The following is a 19,397-nucleotide window of genomic DNA, read 5'->3' as shown; positions in this document are numbered from 1 at the left end:
CAAGCGTCCTGCAGTGGCTGGCATGTGAATTGCAACTTTGAATAGTCATTCCCTCTGCCAGTGAATTCTTGGAAATAGAGATGGCTTTCCCTCCTTCATGAAGCAGTAATTTCTAACCAGCTCCTCTGCCTTGTAGACTTGTTCTTTAATTTTGTGGACTTCGCTTTCAGTCTCTGGTTTGTTCAAAGAGGTGATTTCCAGCTGTTTCCCTTGTTAGGTGCTTGAGTTCAAATTGACTAAAGAGGATATGGCAACTATTTTCAGCTTTAACAGAAACAAGAGCTCCTGTGCAATGAGCATGAAAGTGACAGCATTCAATTCACTTTTTTTCCAAACCTTTAAGTTATGAATACTATATATACAGAGGTTTTGCATCTAAATATTATCTAGAATGCTGAGAGCCTGAAAAATGTCTGAAATTAAGTCATTTGATCCCTTAAATTATGAAACTCACAAAGAACACCTAAGTCACAGACAGCTGCTAAAATCTCTCTGCTGCGGAATCTCCCCTAACTTTAGTACTCTCCCAAAGGCCAACATCTAAGCTCTAGTCACAGCCAAGGGAGATTTGGGCTGAACAAAGACAGCAGGCTTCAGCAGACCCACTACACCCATGGTGGAGCCTGCCCTTGGTTCAGACCCAGCTTGCTCGTTTTAGTCTCGACCTCATGCACCGTCTGTCCTGTGACAACAGAGAACAGATGCTCCACAGGACAACGCAGCCACCAGGCACTTTCCCCTGCGGGCAGCAGAGGGCAGCCAGGCCTCAGAGAAGAGAAGACCCGCGTTGCCACCAGCCCTCAGCCCCCCAGCCGGGGGACATTTCAGATGCCCCACAACCTGGGTATCTGCTCCCCTGTCAGGGGAGGCTCTGACCCTCGGTGCTGGGCCCAAACCGCCCTGCCAGCTTCCTTTAGCAACACCAGGTGAAATGAGGAGGTGTTTGCTTCCATGGCTGTGTCACCCGTCTGTTCCTTCCTACTGGGCAAGGGACCAAACTCATAAGGTGGCACACTGGGTTTCATGGGAAAATAGTAAAACCTTTGTTCAATAAAAGAGGCATCTTAGCACCTTCTTTCTGAAAATTTCACTTTCAGTTAATGAACACATAACACAAGAACTTAGGTTTTGCAGCTTCCTGAAGGAAGCAATCCATGAAACCCTCAGTGATCCCCAGGCTGAGGCAACACAGCTCTGCTGAGACCGAATACACATTTTTATTGAATCATAAAGGTGCCATGTTTGCTATGGTGCAGGAAGAGCCAAAGGTTTAGACCACTGTCCTTTCCCTTCTCCAGCACGGGTCACCCAGTGCCCACAGTGCCTTCAGGCGGTTTCCTTGCTCCAGCATAGCTCATCCTCCAGCTGCACCCCCCTCTTCATCATGGACCTCCTTCCAACAGTGTGCCAGAGCCAGGGCACCATGGGCTTAAATTCTTGCAATTTCAGAGGCAGCTGGAATTGGTTCTGTCTGGCACTGAGCAGTTCATGGTCTACAGACAGGTCACCACCACCACTCTCTGACACCCACTGCAATTTATGCCCTTTGCATTCCAACCTTCACGCCACTGAAAAATAAATTAAGAATTGTTTCACCGTTATATAAAAGCTACCTTTAACGTCATCACAATCTTAATGTATATTCATTATAGACTCAGTCCCTTGTCCCTGCAGACCAGTTAACATCTCACCAATGTGAACATAACCCACATCATAAACCCACTCCTTCCCAGCAGACAGAATTATCAGGATCAACACTGCAACATTCTCAATGTGCTTTCCAATCCCTTTTAAAACTTTTTCCAAGGTTAACCATACTACTGGACTCCCAGCATTATCCTTGGCCATGCTGCCAATCTCCTGCCTGTCTTGTGGCATGCTCCCTCCAGTACAATACATGTAAGTCACTCCCTGACGTCCCACCAGTTTATCAGGCAATACCAGAGGGGCAGCAGTAACTGTGCTCACACCTTGGAGCTTTCAGTCATGGCATCAGTGATCACCACTTTGTCATTCCTTCCCCCTCGCCTGTAAACACAATCCAGCAGCCCAAGTAATTTTAATCAGTTACCTCCTTCTTCCCAGACCCTCTGTGGGGGTGTCTCATCTGTGGGATCAGCAGGATCGGGCCATTGCTCCACACAGTCCTTCACAGGCAGATTGTTAAAGCCTTCCTCCTTTGTGCAGGGCAGTGCTTGCAAATAACATAGAGCCTAAACTCCCCAGAACTCTGCTCTTCCAAGGCAGAAGGTACATCACATTTGCTGCAGCTTCCCAGCACTGCCACAGCCACTACAGTTGTGGCTAGGGTTCAGCATTTCTGTAAGGTCATTCCGAGCAAAGGACTGTCATGAGAGCGCTCTCACTCTGGGGAGCAGCCCTCCACCTCCACAGGTCTACTTAAGTTAAGTAGACAGGTCTACTTAACTGCAACTCAGGCTGCCTGGAAGGGCTTTGTTTTTACTTTGCCATCAGTCCTCAGTTTCTTCCCAGACGTGCCAGGGTGTCCCTCTGAGCCAATCCCTTTAAGACCACTTGCTGCTCCTACAACTGCAGCCTGGCCTGCCTGGCACATAGCTTTCCACCTGGCCGATTCAGCACTATTGCTCACTTCTGATCAATGGCTTACCCTTAACCCTGAGCACTTGTTAATGCACATTACTCCAACAAAGGTCAGTAGGATGACTCCCCTGCTCTGCTAAGCAATCCTGGTCTCTCTGAAGCCCATTTGAAGCACACGGCAAGCTCAGCACACAGCCACACCACAGCAGCACACCCTTCCTCCCTGTTTCACAGCCAACCCCTCTGCAGCTCCCCAGCCAGTGCTTTTGGATCCTACATGTGGAGGCAGTGCTATACCAGGCCACTGGTGCACTAACTTGGAGGAAGCACCTCTCTCTCTTCCCAGTCACCTTCCCACTCAGCAATGGCTTCCCCAGGTCCCTTCTTTCTCCAGCTATTTATGCACCGTATGCACTCACCCCTGGACACACACAGGCTGTGCCACTTCCACCATAATGTATTCCCAGGATCAGGATCATGGCTTCTTTTGGAGTCCTTCTCATTACTCCAGTTCTGTGCCGTGAAACGGCTGGGTGTCACACACATTCTCCAACAGCTACAGTCCCAAGCAAAACAGTCTCATCTGAGGGCAATCTAAGCTGATTGATCTCCCATTAACACAGACTTCATTTCATCAATTCAGGTAGAGGAGGAAAGAAAGAACACAGAAGAACAAAACAATAAATGCCTTTCTTCCCCTTTCCCAGCCCCTGTCTAAGCCAAACACTAGTCCCTTCCCTGTCCTCATCTCTGCTTCCCTCATTTTCACCACACATGACAGCTAGTCCATTCCAATCCCTCCCCTGAGACAAGGGTGGCTCAGAGGGGCCTGCTTATTGTGACTTAGTGCTCGCAGGTGGGCAGGCTGCTGTCCCCAGGGCTTCCCAGTGCCCTCACATCAGAACACTGGCTTAAGCTATGCCTGCATGTGTCAGTAACCTCAAAGCTGCACACCCCAGCAGCTCTCCCCCTTATGAGTCAAAATGATTGCACCTTGCAACTGTCACCTCCTTACTTTACCTTTGTGCTATTCTTGCAGGCAACAGGGTCTCTGCTGGTAAGGACTGCCTCTACAGGGACATACCCTTGGGCCCTGCCATTCTCAGATACCAAACACTGCCCCTCTCCAAAGTCACAACTTGTGATGAACCTAGTTACTAAATGCCAAGGCAGCAAAACAAATAAAAAACCCATGAAACTACACATCCTGTTCCAGCACAAACCCCTGCATGTGGATCAAGGGCGGGGGGGGGGAAGCCCTCCTCCCACAGACAGTTCCTCATCACCAGTATCCACTATAAAGAAACAACTGGCCGTGCCATGAAGGACACAGTGCACAGGATTTATCACACTGTCTGTCATCTGCTGACACATGCAGCACTACTTCTTCCCCCAAGGCCCTGCTGCCATTTGGTGGCCCCTGCCTAGCCTTCAGGAGGGATAAAGAGTGGAAAGCCAATTCGCCTTAGAGCTGCAAGGGGAAAGCCTCCCAGTCATGGGAGTGAACAGCAAAATCAAAATACAGAACTTTGGCCTCAAGCTTCTTGTGACAAGATGGAGACATCTCTCACCAAAAAGCAAACACCAGAGAAAACCAAACCCAACTGGTCAGAGGTAAGCGCAGAGTTACATAAGGGTTTCGTGATCCACGCGAAAACACACTGCATCCTGCCACGGACGGCTGATGGTGTGACACAAACCAGCAGGAACATTAAAGAGGCAAACCAATTATCTTGCCTGCCCTTAGTTAAATGGAGCAAAAAATACCGAGCTGCAGCAGGCAGGGCCTCTGCTGTGGGAGAGGCACTCAGAGCAAATGCTCACACCTGAGGAAGTTCTCCATGTCTCAGTAAGCAGCAAACCCTCCTGGGCAGGCCTGGGTTTTTCCACTGTGCTGCAACCTCTCCTGCAGAACAGTGTACCTTTGTCTGCACCCTTTCTGATGTGAGATTGCTAGCCACCTACCACCTACGATTACAGTCCTGCATTTTACTCTGTAATGCCCTCAGCACTGCCCTGAAGGTGGAGGAACAATTTGATCATTATGTCACTCATTAAGAAGTCACTGTTTCTCTACTGAGACTTTCAAAACACTTTATTTTGAATGTTGGGAGAGGGTTTTTTAAAGTTCCTTTTTTAAACTCACTTTATCCTAAGTTACTGCTAAGCACAGCTCAGTGTACCTTCAAGTGGAAGCTGCATTTGTCCCATGTGGAGAACAGGTTCTCTCCACTCCCACAGATGAGGTTTCTCATCTCACAGTACCAGCACACTGGGTCCCCGGGCTCCAACAAGGGAGACCAGCCAAAGCCACCATCCCTGCCCTGGGGACATGCGGCTCGGGCAAAGGCCTGACGCCCACAACCCGCAAACTAAGCGCACAGGGAGGCATCTCTGTCTCCCATCGCCTCTGCCATCCCTGTCCCGGGGACACGCTGCGGCAGGGCCACCAGCCGGGAGCAAAGATACAACCCAGCCCCAGTTTAAGCCCTATCTGACACAATCCGAGTGACGCTTATCCCAGGACCAGGGCTTGCAGAGGCGGCCTCCTTCAACCCGAGCCCCCGCCGTGGGCTGCACAAGGTCAAGGCCAGGGCTGCACAGCTGTGCTGCGGGGTACAGCATCGGCACCGCCCCGCCATCTCCTTTCCCCGCTGCGCCGCGGGGCGGGGCGGGCCTGGCCGCTATTAAAGGCGCTGCGCCGAGACCTACCGTGGTGTTGTTGTTGAGTGCGTGTGGGGCTATGGCGACGTATGTGCAGCTGAACACCGGGGCCAAGATGCCCATCCTGGGGCTGGGCACATGGAAGGTAACGGGGCTTGTCGCCGTGTCCTCCGCTTTCATTGGCGGCGGGAGGGCGGATGTGCTCGGCCCGACCCTGGCATTAGCCATTACCGCCCGTGCGGGACGGGCGCCCTTTCCCTAGCACCGCACTGGGAGGGATGGAGGGCGGCTGGGGGCGGCTCGGGCCCTGTGGGCGCGGTCTTGACCGCCGGTGTCGGTGCTCGACCGGAGTTAAGGCCCGTCCCCGCCGCCACCCCGGGCCCAGGCGCAGTGCTGCCTGTGCCACCGGCATCCCGGGCCGGGGGAGAGGAGAGCCTTGCGGCGTGTGGCATCGAGAGTCCCTCGCAGCAGCCTGAGCGCCCGCACCGCTGCAGGGCTCTGGCTCCGAATGTGGGTTGCTAAGGCCCCTGCGGCTGGCGGGGGCTTCTCCTCTTAGAAGTGGTATAGGCAAGTGAGGAGGCCTCGGCCTGGCTGTGAAGAACTGTCCTTGAAGAAATGAGGTGTTGGGGCCTCAGCTCGGCAAAGCTGTTGGGCTGAGCACTGCCTGGTGGTGGGGTGCAGGGGGGCATTTGAAGGCTGGTTTAAACTCTTCTTTGGGGTTTTTATCTTATTTAATTGGAGGATTGCTTTCGATGAGCTGGATTTCTTAATTTTTTCTTGCTAGGAAAATGATTTTCAACATATATTGATTAGAATTTCTTGGATATTTTATGTTCAGTCCCCACCAGGAAAAGTAACAGCTGCAGTGATGGCTGCTGTTGATGCTGGGTACCGCCACTTTGACTGTGCCTATGTGTACCAGAATGAGAATGAAGTTGGGGAAGGGATCCAGCAAAAAATCAAGGAAGGCGTTGTGAAACGAGAAGACCTATTTGTTGTCAGTAAGGTAGGGATCCCAGGAGACACCTGTGTTTTTCACAGTAACGCACACACACACTCCGCACACACACACTCCACACACACCACCCCCCACCCCCATTCTTTACTTTCCCATTCTGTGGTGCTTCATAGAATAGTTCGGAACATCACTTAAGGCATTCCTGAGACAAGCTTCCTACTTTGCCTCCTCATGTAATGGAGCATTATGCAGGGTATATACCATAGATAGAAGTGATGCTTTAAACCTTTCCTAGCATGAAGTTATGCTCTCCTCTTTCACGCAGTATCTGGCCTTCTAGCAGGTGTTTCTTAAATGGAGTCTTAATGAAATGAGATTACTTCTGCTGTCTGCCTCTGCACCATCCAGTTATGTGCGCTGCCACTGCACGTGTTGCCCCCAGTATTACAGGCCAGTCCTGCTCACAGGACTAGCAGAGCAAGCTTTGCTGGAAGATCAGTAGGATACCTAGCTCCAGATCACCTTCCAAAGGGGACAGATGCTCTCTTCTGAACAGAAGAGTACCAAGGGGTTTAACTCAGAAGATCATGGTGTGTTTCTTGTCTCTAGCTGTGGTGCACATTCCATGACAAGCCTCTGGTGAAGGGAGCCTGCCAGAAGACTCTTGCTGCACTGCGGCTGGATTACCTGGATCTCTACCTCATCCACTGGCCTCTTGGTTTTAAGGTACAGTAATAGCCATGCCTTTGGCTTTGTCTGTTGTGACTGGCAGTTTTGAAAAGCTTTATGGCTTTACAGCCCAGTAGTTGCTTCAGTTGACACAAATTATCTTGTGTCTGTTGTATTACCAGCACTGTTCTGATGCTCAGCTTTGGTCTGGCCATGACAGCTAGGCTGTTGATATCTACCCCTAGTGGCATGGCATCCTCAGCCCTTTTGATCATGGAAAAGGCAGACTTTGAATAAAGGCTGGCCTCACTGCTTCAAGCATAAGCTATGTTGTTGTCCTTTTGATTATTGCCTATGTGTTTTCTCCTACAAATCCAAAGTATGCTTACCTGATGATGCTGTTCCTCCTTTGTGGGAAGGAGAGCTGTGCTTTGCTGCTTGACAAATTTTCCTCTGCATGTTACAGAATCACAGAACCCAAGAATGTTTCTGTCTTCCATTTCTGTCTTTAATCACTTGAGTCCTTTAATACAGTACAGACTGAACTGACCTTTGCTGTAGGAGCGTTAGTGTTCCACAGACCTTGGATAAAAGGTGAAGCTTTTTAGTTCCTAATTCTTCTACTCACTGCATGCAAAGGAACTGATGTCTCAATTTTAATATTTCTAAGCTTAGTCTTTGTGTTATGAATAAAGGTTTTGATCAGGGTCCACTTGTTGTTTCTGAGCTCGGCCGTTACCCATAGCATCTGTATTTTTGAGATTAGTTTCATACGGACAGAACTATCAAAGGGAAAATGCTTTGTGGTGTAGAAAACAACTGGCTTTGAATGAAGCTGATACTTGGCACATAGTTCTAACTGGAACACGGGCTGTTTTAACATTCCCTGTGCCAGCAGCTTAAACAAAGAGTTTCCCCACGAAAGATCTGTCAGCATATCTAGTACAGTATAGATGGAATGTATTCCAGGTCCTAAGTGGGTCCTTAGTACATGTTTTAGTAAAGCATTTCATTATGTTCATGTAAGAACTCTGTATTTTTATAATACAGAAAGTAAACTTGTAAACTGGATACAATTCTACAAGTGAGGGGTTCTGTGTCACCATATGTATTTTGATGAACCAGAGGACACTGTCCAGTGGAAGCACACGTCCACACTGGAATGTGTGTTGGTGAAAATGCTATAATCCCATGTGAAGGCAAGACAAAAGACTGAAGAATGTAGATAATCAGTATTAGTATTATCTAATATGTATGTACATACTGTTATGTCGTGCAGTAGGAGTTTGTAGGATCCTGGTTTCCAGCTGGTATTAACCTCACTTCCCACCAAAGTGTTTCAAGCATTTTTTTTGTCACTGACAGGCAGGAGAGGAGCTGTTTCCCACAGATGACAAAGGCATGTCTATACCCAGCAACACAGATATTCTACAGACATGGGAGGTAAGTTTAGCCCCCAGCAGGGGAATCATGTCTTCTGTTTTCAGCTTTTTCCACATTTTCATTTCCACATTACCTTCAGCAGCCTAAATTCTCATGTATGTAGAATTGCCTGGAAGGAATCACTGATATGATAGTGGATTGTTTGATATCATTATTTTCCAGTGTATTTTGCTGTGAATTTTCTCTGTTTCAAAGGATCAATCTCTGAGCTTTGGGGAAATGGGAGACAGGACATGACACAAATATTAATGCTGCTGTTTGGGTTTGTTGAGTTTTTTTTTGCCTCAGACTTGAACTCTGAAAATCTAATAGCTTATTTTGTGCTTCTCGTGAAAGAAAATAAGCCACGTCAGTAAGAATGTGCTTTTCAGGCTTTGTCATATACTAGATTCTGACTTCTTTCTGTTAGGCCATGGAAGAGCTGGTGGATGCTGGTCTGGTAAAAGCCATTGGAATCTCCAACTTTAACCATGAGCAGATTGAAAGAATCTTGAACAAGCCAGGACTGAAATACAAGCCTGCAAATAACCAGGTAAGCTGCAACATGACAGCAGGCAAATGTTTAGCTGGTGGTGTGTGTTTTTTTTTTTTTTTTTTTTTTGTGGCTTCTGTGGTTTGGTTTTGGTTGGGTGGGTTTTTTGGGGTTTTGGTGGTTGGTTTGGTTTGGTTTGCAGTGTTGTGTTTTGTTTTTTGTTTTTTTTTACTCCAAGAGTTTTGAAGCTATTACTATGAAATAAGGCTCTAGAAAGAGAATGAAGTACACAGTTTATTCTCTCAATTCCACCCTTTAACTGCATTTGGATGCACAAGGTGCTGTAATTTTATGGTCTTCCTGCACTACTGCTTGGAAATCTGGCAAGGAGCAGCTCCAGACCCTCTTTTTTTCTTCTATAGGGGGTTGGGGAGAGGAGTGGGGAGATGATGAGGACAGTGGGAACTCGGATAAGCTTTATAAACTTCATTGGAGTAAACCTTAGTATATATACTGAGGATCAAACAAAGAACTGGATGCCTTGAGTGTATGGGTAAGGGAGGTAGTTGTCTTATATTCAGTCTCAGCCTCTCTTGTTTCAGCTTATGCTTGTTGTCTCTTGTCCTCCCGCTACGTGCCACTGAAGAGCTTGGCTTGCCTTTGGATTACCTTTTTCTAGGTACTGAAAAGCTGTTACTAGGAGATCTGAAGTATTCCTTTCTCCAAGCTGAACAAACCCAACTCCCTCAGCCTTTCCCAGTACAGCAGGCTTTCCAGCCCCCAGGTGTCCTCATAGCCCTCTGCTGAATTCATGATAGTCTGTCAATATTTCTTCTGCTGACAGGGCTAGGAAGGGGGAAAGCCAGGCACAGTGTTATGGTGGTCTGACAAGTGCTAAGTAGAGGATTTGATCACATCCCAAAACCTACTGGCAGTGTTCCTGCTGCCAGGGCTCACCACTGGCTCACATTTAGTTCTGTCTACTATGGCATTTATAGCACAGTTCTGCAGGTTGTCAGGCTCCAGCTTGTGTTATTGGCAGGGCCTTTTTCTTCCTGGGTGCAGGGCTTTGTATTCGGCGTTGTTGAATTTCATAAGGTTTTTGTTGGCCTCTTCTTGCCTGAGTGGGTCTTCCTGAAGTGGAAGCCTTGCTCTTAAGTGTATTGAGTGGTCCTTCCCCAGTTGGTCATCACCTGCAAACTCGACAAAATTGTAGCCTGGTGCAAGTTTTTAAAGAGAGTAGGACCTAGGATAGTCCCCTGTGAAGGACAGGGACCAAAGACCCATTGCTCTGAGCTTGTCTAGGTTTGCCCTTGATTGCTATGGCCTTTGAAGGGCTGCAGTCTCAGTTACTGATACCTAATTTGAAGATACATAGTATGTTTATGGTTTAATTTATTGTGGTAGACTGGGCATATGTACTGAAAAGGGATTTTAATACCCTTTTTTCAGAAAGCAGATAGGATTTCTCTCTGGCAGTCTATCCAACATAACTGAAACCCTGACAAGTACAAAATTCATAATTCTTTACTGTGTATTTTCATTATCTGCCTCAATGTACTTTTAGGATACTTAGTAAAAGTCTTTACCTTTCAACATGTGCCACACCTTGTTGTCTCCATCACTGTAGTTGATTGTTACCCTTGTCTTTTGCATAGAGGATAGCAATTTGCACTGTCACACTTGTATGTGTTCTCAAGCTTTCCAAGTTAAGCTCAGAGCAATGGGTCTTTGGTCCCTGTCCTTCAAAAACTATTGCTTCCTCAGAAATGCTTGCAAGCATGAAAGCTTGTCTGTGATCAGTGGTGTTCTAGTGATAGTGCTTCCTGCAAACCCTTTCTGTGCAGATGCTTTGCATAAAATATGGTAATTCCCCTGTATTTGGTGTTCATTCCCATTCTTAATTTAAATCCAGTGTGTGGATTGCTTTCATTTGTGGTGAGGAAATAATTTGTCGAAGTAGTAATTATGTTATAATGATATTAGTACTTAGTTCAGTAGATCTTTAAATGCTTGATCATCATTACACAGTGTGGATTGCAATAGCTTAAGGTACTTGCTAAAGTACCTTAAGGTATCATAGGCTTTTCATCCTGGTCCAAACATAAGACTAAATAATGTAGCCCAGAAGTTTTGAATTTGAGTGTCAGTGGACAGGTAAGAATGACTTTGCCTTGCTTATTGTATGAATTCCACCTATTGAATAGTTGAGAAGATAACCCTATGCTCTGTTACTCTTGAGTAGCTGTGTTTCTTGAGCTGCTGAGGTGAAATATGTATAATCTGCCTGAAAAACTGAGGTGTATCCTGTTGTCTAATATTCCAGCATGCCCCAGAAGGGAAACGGCCATGCAGGCTTCTGATAACAACATACAGTTAGACCCACAAATAAAGCCCACGAGGCTGTAAACTGATCCCATGCTCTGTGCTGTTGCTTCACCTGCCAGTAGCATAAGTTTCCAGGGACTTCCTCCAAATGCAGCAGCAGGCTGCTGAAGGCTCGCATGACAGTTCAAAGTTCTTGATGTTGCCTGTTGAAAGTAAAGTAGTGCTTCCTGGTGTGGAACTATCCTGAAAGTACCTCTGTGCTTTAAAGTATCAAACATTCATGTTCGTTCACTGCCTCCTGACACATGAATAATTCCTGTTCTGTACTATGTATTTGTGCATTAGCTTGCCAGACTACAAATCTACTGTTAAGGAGTCTGTATTCTGTTAGGTAGTCCTATGGAAATTCATGGTAACTACACATGCTTGTAAGAAGTCAGTAATGGATAGTAAGCTGAAAGTCTAAAATCCAGCAGATTTGTATTTGCAAGCTGCAGGTATTCAGTGTGAGTATTGACACAAAGCAAATAAAACCAAATGAAACAATAAAAAAGTTATAGCATGTTTAATTGGAGATGAAAAGAGACTTTACTTATTGCTTTGGTATCCTTTTGGTAAGAGTTTTACAGTTCTCTTGTGTATGTGTTTTACTGAACCGTCCCATTTAAGCAATTAGGTAGCTGGTCGTTCCATATGTTAGAGATAACATGGATCAGCAAAGTTTTAAGGAGTGGCGTTACAGTCCTTGGGATTCCTCACTGCAAGGAGAAATACTATAAATGCTAGAAAGGGGATGGGGCCATAAAAAAACCCAAGGGAGTGTAGTATCTCACAGAGACTCTAAGATAGAACAGGATCAGCCTTTGATTAAAAACTAATCCCTGGAGCATAGTAAAGCCATTAAATTGCTGTCAATCTTTATACTCTTATGCTGGCAGGTTGAATGCCATCCATACCTCACCCAGGAGAAACTGATCAAGTACTGTCAATCCAAAGGGATTACTGTGACAGCATACAGTCCTCTCGGTTCTCCTGACAGACCATGGTAAGATTGCTTTGCACTTTGCAAGGGAGCTAGCATGAATTTATGCTTCAAACTTTTGAGACTGCAAATGCACCGCTAATTATTCATCCCGATACAGATCTCTGTTAGGTTGGCTCTGTGGAGGTTTCTTGCTGCTGATCATCTTTTCTCTGTGTAGGGCTAAGCCAGAGGACCCTTCCCTTCTGGATGACCCCAAGATTAAAGAGATTGCAGCCAAGCACAATAAGACCCCGGCACAGGTATGTAGGAGCTGAACAGTGGGTACCCTTTCCTGTAACACAGCATAAAGGACACCTAATGACAATTTAGAGGACAGGCTGGCTCTTCATTCCCTGTCAACTGTGATGCTCTTTTATGCTGTTAAGTAATAATGCAGGTTTGTTTATGATGTGGCCTAGAATGCATGCTTCTGAGGGCTCTTTGACTGTCAATAAGAAATACTTTCTGGCATCTTCAGATGCTGTCATGTTTCAGTCTTCCCATCTCAAGTCCTGTTGCAGAGACATGAACTTGTATAGCCTACTAAAAGTATAGGTGGGAAGGGAAGAAGGGAAAATGAGTATCACTAACCTGTATGGGAAATGAGCAAGAAGGCTGCTTAGGTAGGTCTCCAGCACTTCTCTATTTGTACTTCAAAAAGTGCTGCATAGAGTTTTGGTGCGATGTGAAATGCAGCTCTGCAAAAGTGGGTTAATTTTGCTGAGTTGTACAGTTCATGGCGTTGGAACCGTTGGAACAGGCTCTGCTTGCTGTTGAACAAAAGCCATCCTCTCTCTGACTCGGGGATATGCCTCTTGCAGGTTCTCATTCGGTTCCATATCCAGAGAAATGTGATTGTGATTCCCAAGTCTGTCACTCCACAGCGCATTGTGGAGAACTTCAAGGTGAGTAATTAGGAGTGGCCTGGATGCATGGCATGTTCAGGGATGGCATGCTTTCCCACTGCAGAGCAAGCAATGATCCTTTCTCATTCTTCTGAAGTTGTCTTCAGGCAAGAGGATTTAGCTTTTTCTCTCTGTATGCTTACCTGTTGCCTACTGAGGGCTGAACTTAAGGTTACAGTTGGAGAGCAGAGCAAACAAAGCTTTGGAAATATTACTCTGGTAATCTTAGCAGTCATGTTATTTGATGCTTCCTGTTTTATGTCATGTGGATGACTCATCTGACAGAGCTTGCTTTGAGGCCAGAGTGCAGTAGCCCAAAACAAAAGGCTTATGTAGAGCAAGCACTGTTAAGAAAATAGCCCTGGTGTCTGTAAACCATGCTGCTGCTCTTGATTCAGTGGTCCTTTACTGAAATCATTGTTAGCATGTTGAAAGAATCTTTGTTGCATTAGGTAGAGTATGAAAGTCTTGTAGATGTTCCTTTGGAATAGGACAGAAAGATCTATCTTTCACAAACAGACGACGGAAGCATTCTGCAGCACAAAGTGCTATCCCAACTTCTTAAAACAAATGGCATGTGTAACTGCAGCTTGAAATTTGTTTTTAATTCCTCCCTCTCCCTGCTCACATCCCCCCCCAACATTCCAGCTAGTGAAGTCTCAGAAATCCAGAGAGCTGTCTTGCCTTTCCTTCCTTCATGAAGCAGTCATTTCTTCTAACAAGCACCCCTGTACTGTGGACTTGTTCTTTAACTTTGTGTGATTTTTCTTGGTTTGCTTTTGCTTACAGTCTCTCATTTGTTCAAAGAGGTGATTCCCATCTGTTTCCCTTGTTAGGTGTTTGACTTTGAACTGACTAAAGAGGAGATGGCAACTATTCTCACCTTTAATAGAAACTGGAGAGCCTGTGCAATGAGCACGTAAGTGGCAGTGTTGGGAAGGTTTTAAGCTGAGTATGCCATAGTTCAGTATATGAGGTGGTTGTTATGCCATAGTTTAGTATGTGAGGTTATAGGCTTGGTTTAAATTCATGATATGCAAACTCAATTTCCAAAGTGTTCATCCTCAAATAACTTTTCAGAGTGAGATTTTGAATATTTGTGTTATGAACCAAATCATGATGAGCATAAAGCAAACTTCATTTTCAGCTCAGTCTCCAAGGTACTTTTTGTAGCTGGAATTGCAAGAGGAGGCTTCTTACTTAACATTTTTTATTTTGTTCTTATTGGAGAAATGAATGTGATGCAGACTCAGATTCTGTATTAACTTTGCTTATGGCATTTTGTCTTTCTGTCATGACCCTTAGGTATGTTATAAAAAACCACTGTAGGTTCTTCAGCAGTGGTTGGGAAAGAGGGTGAACATTAAAAAAATAGCATAAGGATTTGCAGCTTGGAAGCCAGATACGAAATCCTTATTGGAAGGTTGCAAAAAAAGTCTACCTGGCAGTAAACATTAGTTGAATTAGTTGCCTACAAAGCATTTAGGTTATATCTCCCAAAATGCTCAGAATTCAAACAGAAGGCATTCAAGAATCTTTGTTTACAAATGCAGTGCATCACCAAAGAAAATGGAAACAAACTGGTGCTGTTTTTATAGAGGTCAGCCCTTCCTTGGTGGTTACAGCTGCATATAGTATCTTTCAGACACGAGATAATCTTCTGTCTTTTACTTCCTTTAGGTGCATGAATCATAAGGACTACCCTTTCAATGCAGAATACTGAAGATGGTTTCCTGCTTTCTCCAGACTTGCCAGATATGCTTCTGCTGTTGCCTGAGTTGTCTACATAGCTTTCTTACTGCATCAGGCCCTCCTTTTTCCTTTCTTTTTCCCCCCACAAAGATGCAGTATATGTACTCAGTGGCTTTGTGATGCTTTCTTTTTTGGAAGAAGGAAATGCTAAAATGGTTCTGGAGAGCACACTGTGTGGACTTTGTAGATTGTCTTTGCCAAACTGCATGTCTGGAATTGGTAAGCAGAAAACATTGAGGAAGTCTGGACAAGCAGTCACTTTTATTTTGGAATACTGTGAACTGGAGCTAGTTTGGCTATCCTTGTCTGGAAGGACCAGGATATTGGCAGATATTGCATAATTAATGAGGTCTGCTCTTTTCTGATTACTTTTGGGTTTGCTTCTGTTTCTTTTTGTAATGCTCCAGTCTTTTTTTTTTTTTCTCCTATTGGAAGTACAAGTTGATTTCCAAGTAGAGCAGTTTCTACATGTGTAGTTCCTTGAAAAGTGCATAGTCCTTGTTTCTTGGTGATTAAAAAAGCTGGTTTTGCTTATAATAAAATAGTTTCATTACTGTGTGTAATGAGATAGTTATTTCAGTATTTTTAGTTGTTTCAGTGCTTTAATGGTAGTAATGCTGGAGTAGTATTATATCATCTGTATCTAGAGATTACACAAAAGCAAGGAAAATTGCTGTCCCCCAAGAACTCATCTGCTATCAATGTTAACTTCATACGTATGACCTACTAGCTATCTGCTGTTTTAATGGTAGTGCATGTGGAACACCTGAGTGTGATGAACCTGTGGCTACTGGTGTGTCTGCCTGAGCCTTTCTTTAAATAGAGCTGTTCTGTGACAGTTGATATGCTTAACAACTGATATACTAATGTTTAAATTGGTCTTTATTTTACTGAAGTGATAGTATACTTTGGCTACTAGAAAATTCATTCCATTGAGACATGGAGCCTATGCACCATCTTATGGTATTGTTTTAGTAAGCAGTAGAAAACTTGCCCTTCCAGTTAGGCAGCACGTGATGCAGGAAATAATTCTGTTCTTGTACAAGCTACCATTGGCAAATACAGTAAAAATGGGTTTCCAAGAAAAAGCCTGTGTCATGAGCTAGCAGATCAGAAACTTACTATCCTCTTGGAGGACAGAAAAACAGGCTTATACTGAAATTTTGACACAAAGCGTGTTTGTCTCTTGGGTTTTTTTATGGTTTTAACAGTATTTGCAGGTAAGGGTTTTAAAGTCATTGCCTGCTGAAAGCTGCTTAAGACTTCACAGAATACATTTGGGCACATGTAGAAACAGCAGCTACTGTTGTATGATTTTTTTTTTTCTTGCATGTTGTTGTCATTTTTTTCCAAGGTCTCAGTAGATCTGGAGTGTGAGCTGTCTTCTCAAGGGGGCTGCGTAGGCCTGGCAGAAAGGAGGTCCTTTTTGAGCAGATGAAGGAAGGGAGATGCCAGAACTGTTAATACAAAACCACCCCTAAATGCTAAATGTAAGCTAAGATTCTGATTCCATAACTGCACAGTGTACTTTAAAGTTAACTTGGCTGGGTTAAATTATGCCATGAATGCAGCTGTTCTCAGACTATTTGCAAAGTAGGTGGCTTGTTTCCTGGTACTGATAAAAAGGTACCAAGGAGTCACGCTGATTTTTATTCCCCCCCCCCCCCCCCGTCATTTCTTCATTTCTGATAAATCCTAAGTATTGTATTGAAAAAAAAAACAGGGTTTGTTTGGGTTTTTTTATGTTCAAATGCTTCTTTTAAATCTCTCTACCACCTCTTTACATGTAACGGGTTTGGTCAGCATAATTTAAGCTGAACAGACAACACTGAGTTAACTTTTACAGGGCAAGGCAGAGGAAGGAGAGGATAAATATCTGACTCCAAGCAACAGTCTCCTTTAATACTGATTCTCCTAACATAAATTGGTTATAATCATTTTAAATTCTGGGCTTAAAAGCAAATACAAGAAGCTTCAGCTCTGCAAGGGTTTCTGTAATGTGATAAACAAAAGCCCAAAGGCATTTAAAAAGACAGAACAGGTAATATTCTTAGATTAGTCTGAGCTGTGACAGAAAACTAGGGTGATGTTGACTTGCCCCAAAATAACATTTTTTGTGACAAGTGTGTTCTGGCAAAAAGTTACATTGAAGGTCAGGGTTTCCAGAATGGTGCATCAGGTTCTCTTCATTTCCTCTGTCTTCCTTTCACTGTAACTTTATGAAAGTTTATGCCTGAAATTTTCCATTCCCAGAGTAGGAATTTTACTGGAGAAGACTTTCAGACAGGCTGCTCCACAGCAGAAAGAAGACTAGCTAGTGCTCTGGGTGGAGTGGTATTGTAACAAGCACTCTCTGTATTTTGCTGGATGACTTGAGGGAAAAGTATTTGGAAAGGGTCGTTCTGGGACACAGTGCAGTGCTTAACCAACAGAGGGCTTGGATACTTTGTGGGATACAGCAGCGTGAATAGAGGAGAAACACGGCCACCTGAGCAAAGGGACAGTGATGCATAAGCTTGAAGAGAAAGCAGGCTGTTGTCAGGAAGGATGAGCAGGATAGAAAACCCTGACACCCATAACAATTTTGGATTGCTTCTTCAAGGCCAGGTATAATTAAGACTGAGATGAAGAACCAGTCTTGAACACTGCAGCCAAGCCTTCATTTAATCTAGTTTGATGTGGGGGTTGTTACAGTAAAATAAGTGGCTGCTGTACCCCCATACTTGTGCCACACTCTCTGCCTACAAGGGTAGAGATTTCCTTCAGTTTCCTAAAAGGTAAAGTGGAAAGATCAAAGAATTAGATATCCGGAGCCCAGCATTCCTGCTAACTGTGCTCTTCCTGCTCTAACTATTCACAGCATTTGTTTTTGTATTGTGATTTGACGGATCTCTCTGTTTCTGATCAAAGAACTTTTAAGGACAAATACAGTCTTGTAGCTCTTCCAATGAAAAGTGGTTGTTTTGTGTTTTAAGAATTGTAGTTCAGCTCCACCTTGTTGGTCTCTCTTACAAGACTTTCTCAGGACTCTGATGCAGGAGTTCAGCTAGTGTGATACTCTAGCACACCCTAGGAAAAGGAGTACAGCCTATGGGAGAGATTAAGAGCAGGAGATGGAAGAATCATGTTCCTGAGACCACTAGAATGGGTACTTGTGCTAAAAGTTTGTTTCATTTCCAGCAGCACTCACTGCGTCAGATGATACCATGTTAGCAGGTCTTCCTGCTATTATAAGAAAATAGCTCTGCCAGAATAGGCCCATTTCCATAGCAGCAAAGAATGATGGTGAACTGATTTACCAGGAAAAATAGAGAAAATTGGTTGTTATTTGAGATAGTAAGATACCTTTTTTGAGATTTGGGGAGGGGGGGGTGGGGGGTGTGGAGTAGTAGAGGAATATGCAAGAAGCAGCTGGAATTGGTACCATGCTGTTGGTAGGACACCACAAGTAGTCCTACAGGCACAGTATTTTTCAGGTTGCAACTGATAATTCTTTAGGAGGAAATGGCTTGACTTCTGATACTGAAACATCAATAACCAGCTTGCCTGGCTGGAATAACTTTCTATATGATGCTCTGTAACCTTTTCTTGAAGGAGGAGGAGGCATGGTCTCTTCTTGCTGAGCTCCCAAGACTAGCAGAAACACATGCTGTAACATTTGATCAGAGTTGTGAAATCTGGGGCATAAGAAACTACATTATTCAAAACAGGATTTGGGGTTTTGATCTGCAGCCACTATGATGAAGATATGACTAGAGATGTGGAGTCTCTTGCTTAATTGGGGCACAGAACAGCTGACTCAGGACAAATAATTTCCTTTTTAATCACTTAAGACTCCCCTAGTTTGTAATCTATAAACTCTTAGTAACTATTTGTCATCCCTCTCTCTGCCTTGTCCTTGGTCACTTAAAATCTAGAGCCCTGCCTTACTCTGGTAAGACCTTGCTCATTTAAGCTGAAAGGCAACTCTTAACTCTTTCACAGGCCATGCTACTCTTGCATCTTAATTTGTTGAAGGGCATTGTACAGTTATCTGCAGAGCTAAATCTGTTTTCCAAGTTCTTAAGAAGAAAAGCTGAATATACAATTTATCTTTTTCTGAAATTAAATAAGCCTGATTAAAGGATAGCTGCTCATAAGCACAGCTGAACTGAATCAGGCTAAATACTGCCTACTGCAGCATCCTGTCTCCAGGTGTAGCCAGAACAAGTTGAAGATGAGTAATTTGAGTATTGCAATGGTGTGTTCTTTATCTGACAGCAGTTTAAGGTCTTTTGTTTAACAGTCAGTTTAACAGTTAACTCTTTCTTGTTCAATTACCTTGTGAATCTGCCACATTCCAAAGGAATGATTTTTCATACCCACACATCTTATGAAGAGTTGCTATGTGCTACTTTTTGTGCATGTCTGCTGCTAGTTTTTGTAGTGGAGGAGATAGCAACTAGTCTATTTCCAGCCATAGTTTCCAAGCTGCTTTAGATTTGGCAAACTTTGGCATAGGTCTCTGCTGTCATGTCAAATAAAGTCATAGGCTGCTTAATTGCCAGCTGCATAAATTATTCCTAGGTCATTGATTATCCTAGGCAGTATTCTGTAAATCTTTTTTTTTTTTTTAAGGTA

At 44.3% G+C, this 19,397-nt stretch overlaps 1 protein-coding gene across 2 annotated transcripts in view; it reads left to right on the top strand.

Moving 5' to 3' along the window:
- LOC134162609 (aldo-keto reductase family 1 member B1-like) overlaps positions 1-15,008 on the top strand; it is a 31,255-nt gene extending 16,247 nt beyond the window's left edge. Inside the window, exons 1-10 of one of the 2 annotated variants that reach the window (XM_062616610.1) lie at positions 5,216-5,371; positions 6,065-6,232; positions 6,794-6,910; positions 8,219-8,296; positions 8,706-8,828; positions 12,035-12,141; positions 12,299-12,380; positions 12,942-13,025; positions 13,862-13,944; positions 14,706-15,008. In XM_062616610.1, the coding sequence (XP_062472594.1) occupies positions 5,306-5,371; positions 6,065-6,232; positions 6,794-6,910; positions 8,219-8,296; positions 8,706-8,828; positions 12,035-12,141; positions 12,299-12,380; positions 12,942-13,025; positions 13,862-13,944; positions 14,706-14,748 (951 nt within the window). In that variant the 5' untranslated portion in view covers positions 5,216-5,305 and the 3' untranslated portion in view covers positions 14,749-15,008. Of the gene's footprint in view, positions 1-5,215; positions 5,372-6,064; positions 6,233-6,793; positions 6,911-8,218; positions 8,297-8,705; positions 8,829-12,034; positions 12,142-12,298; positions 12,381-12,941; positions 13,026-13,861; positions 13,945-14,705 lie in introns of those variants that run through there. The other variant, XM_062616612.1, reaches the window with a different exon arrangement.
- Positions 15,009-19,397: the final 4,389 nt, after the last annotated feature.

Source organism: Pezoporus occidentalis, unplaced genomic scaffold (genome assembly GCF_034315485.1).
Source record: "Pezoporus occidentalis ecotype Australia unplaced genomic scaffold, CSIRO_AGI_Poc_V1 ctg19, whole genome shotgun sequence".
Taxonomy (NCBI): domain Eukaryota; kingdom Metazoa; phylum Chordata; class Aves; order Psittaciformes; family Psittacidae; genus Pezoporus; species Pezoporus occidentalis.
This window is presented reverse-complemented; position numbering and strand designations above follow the sequence as displayed.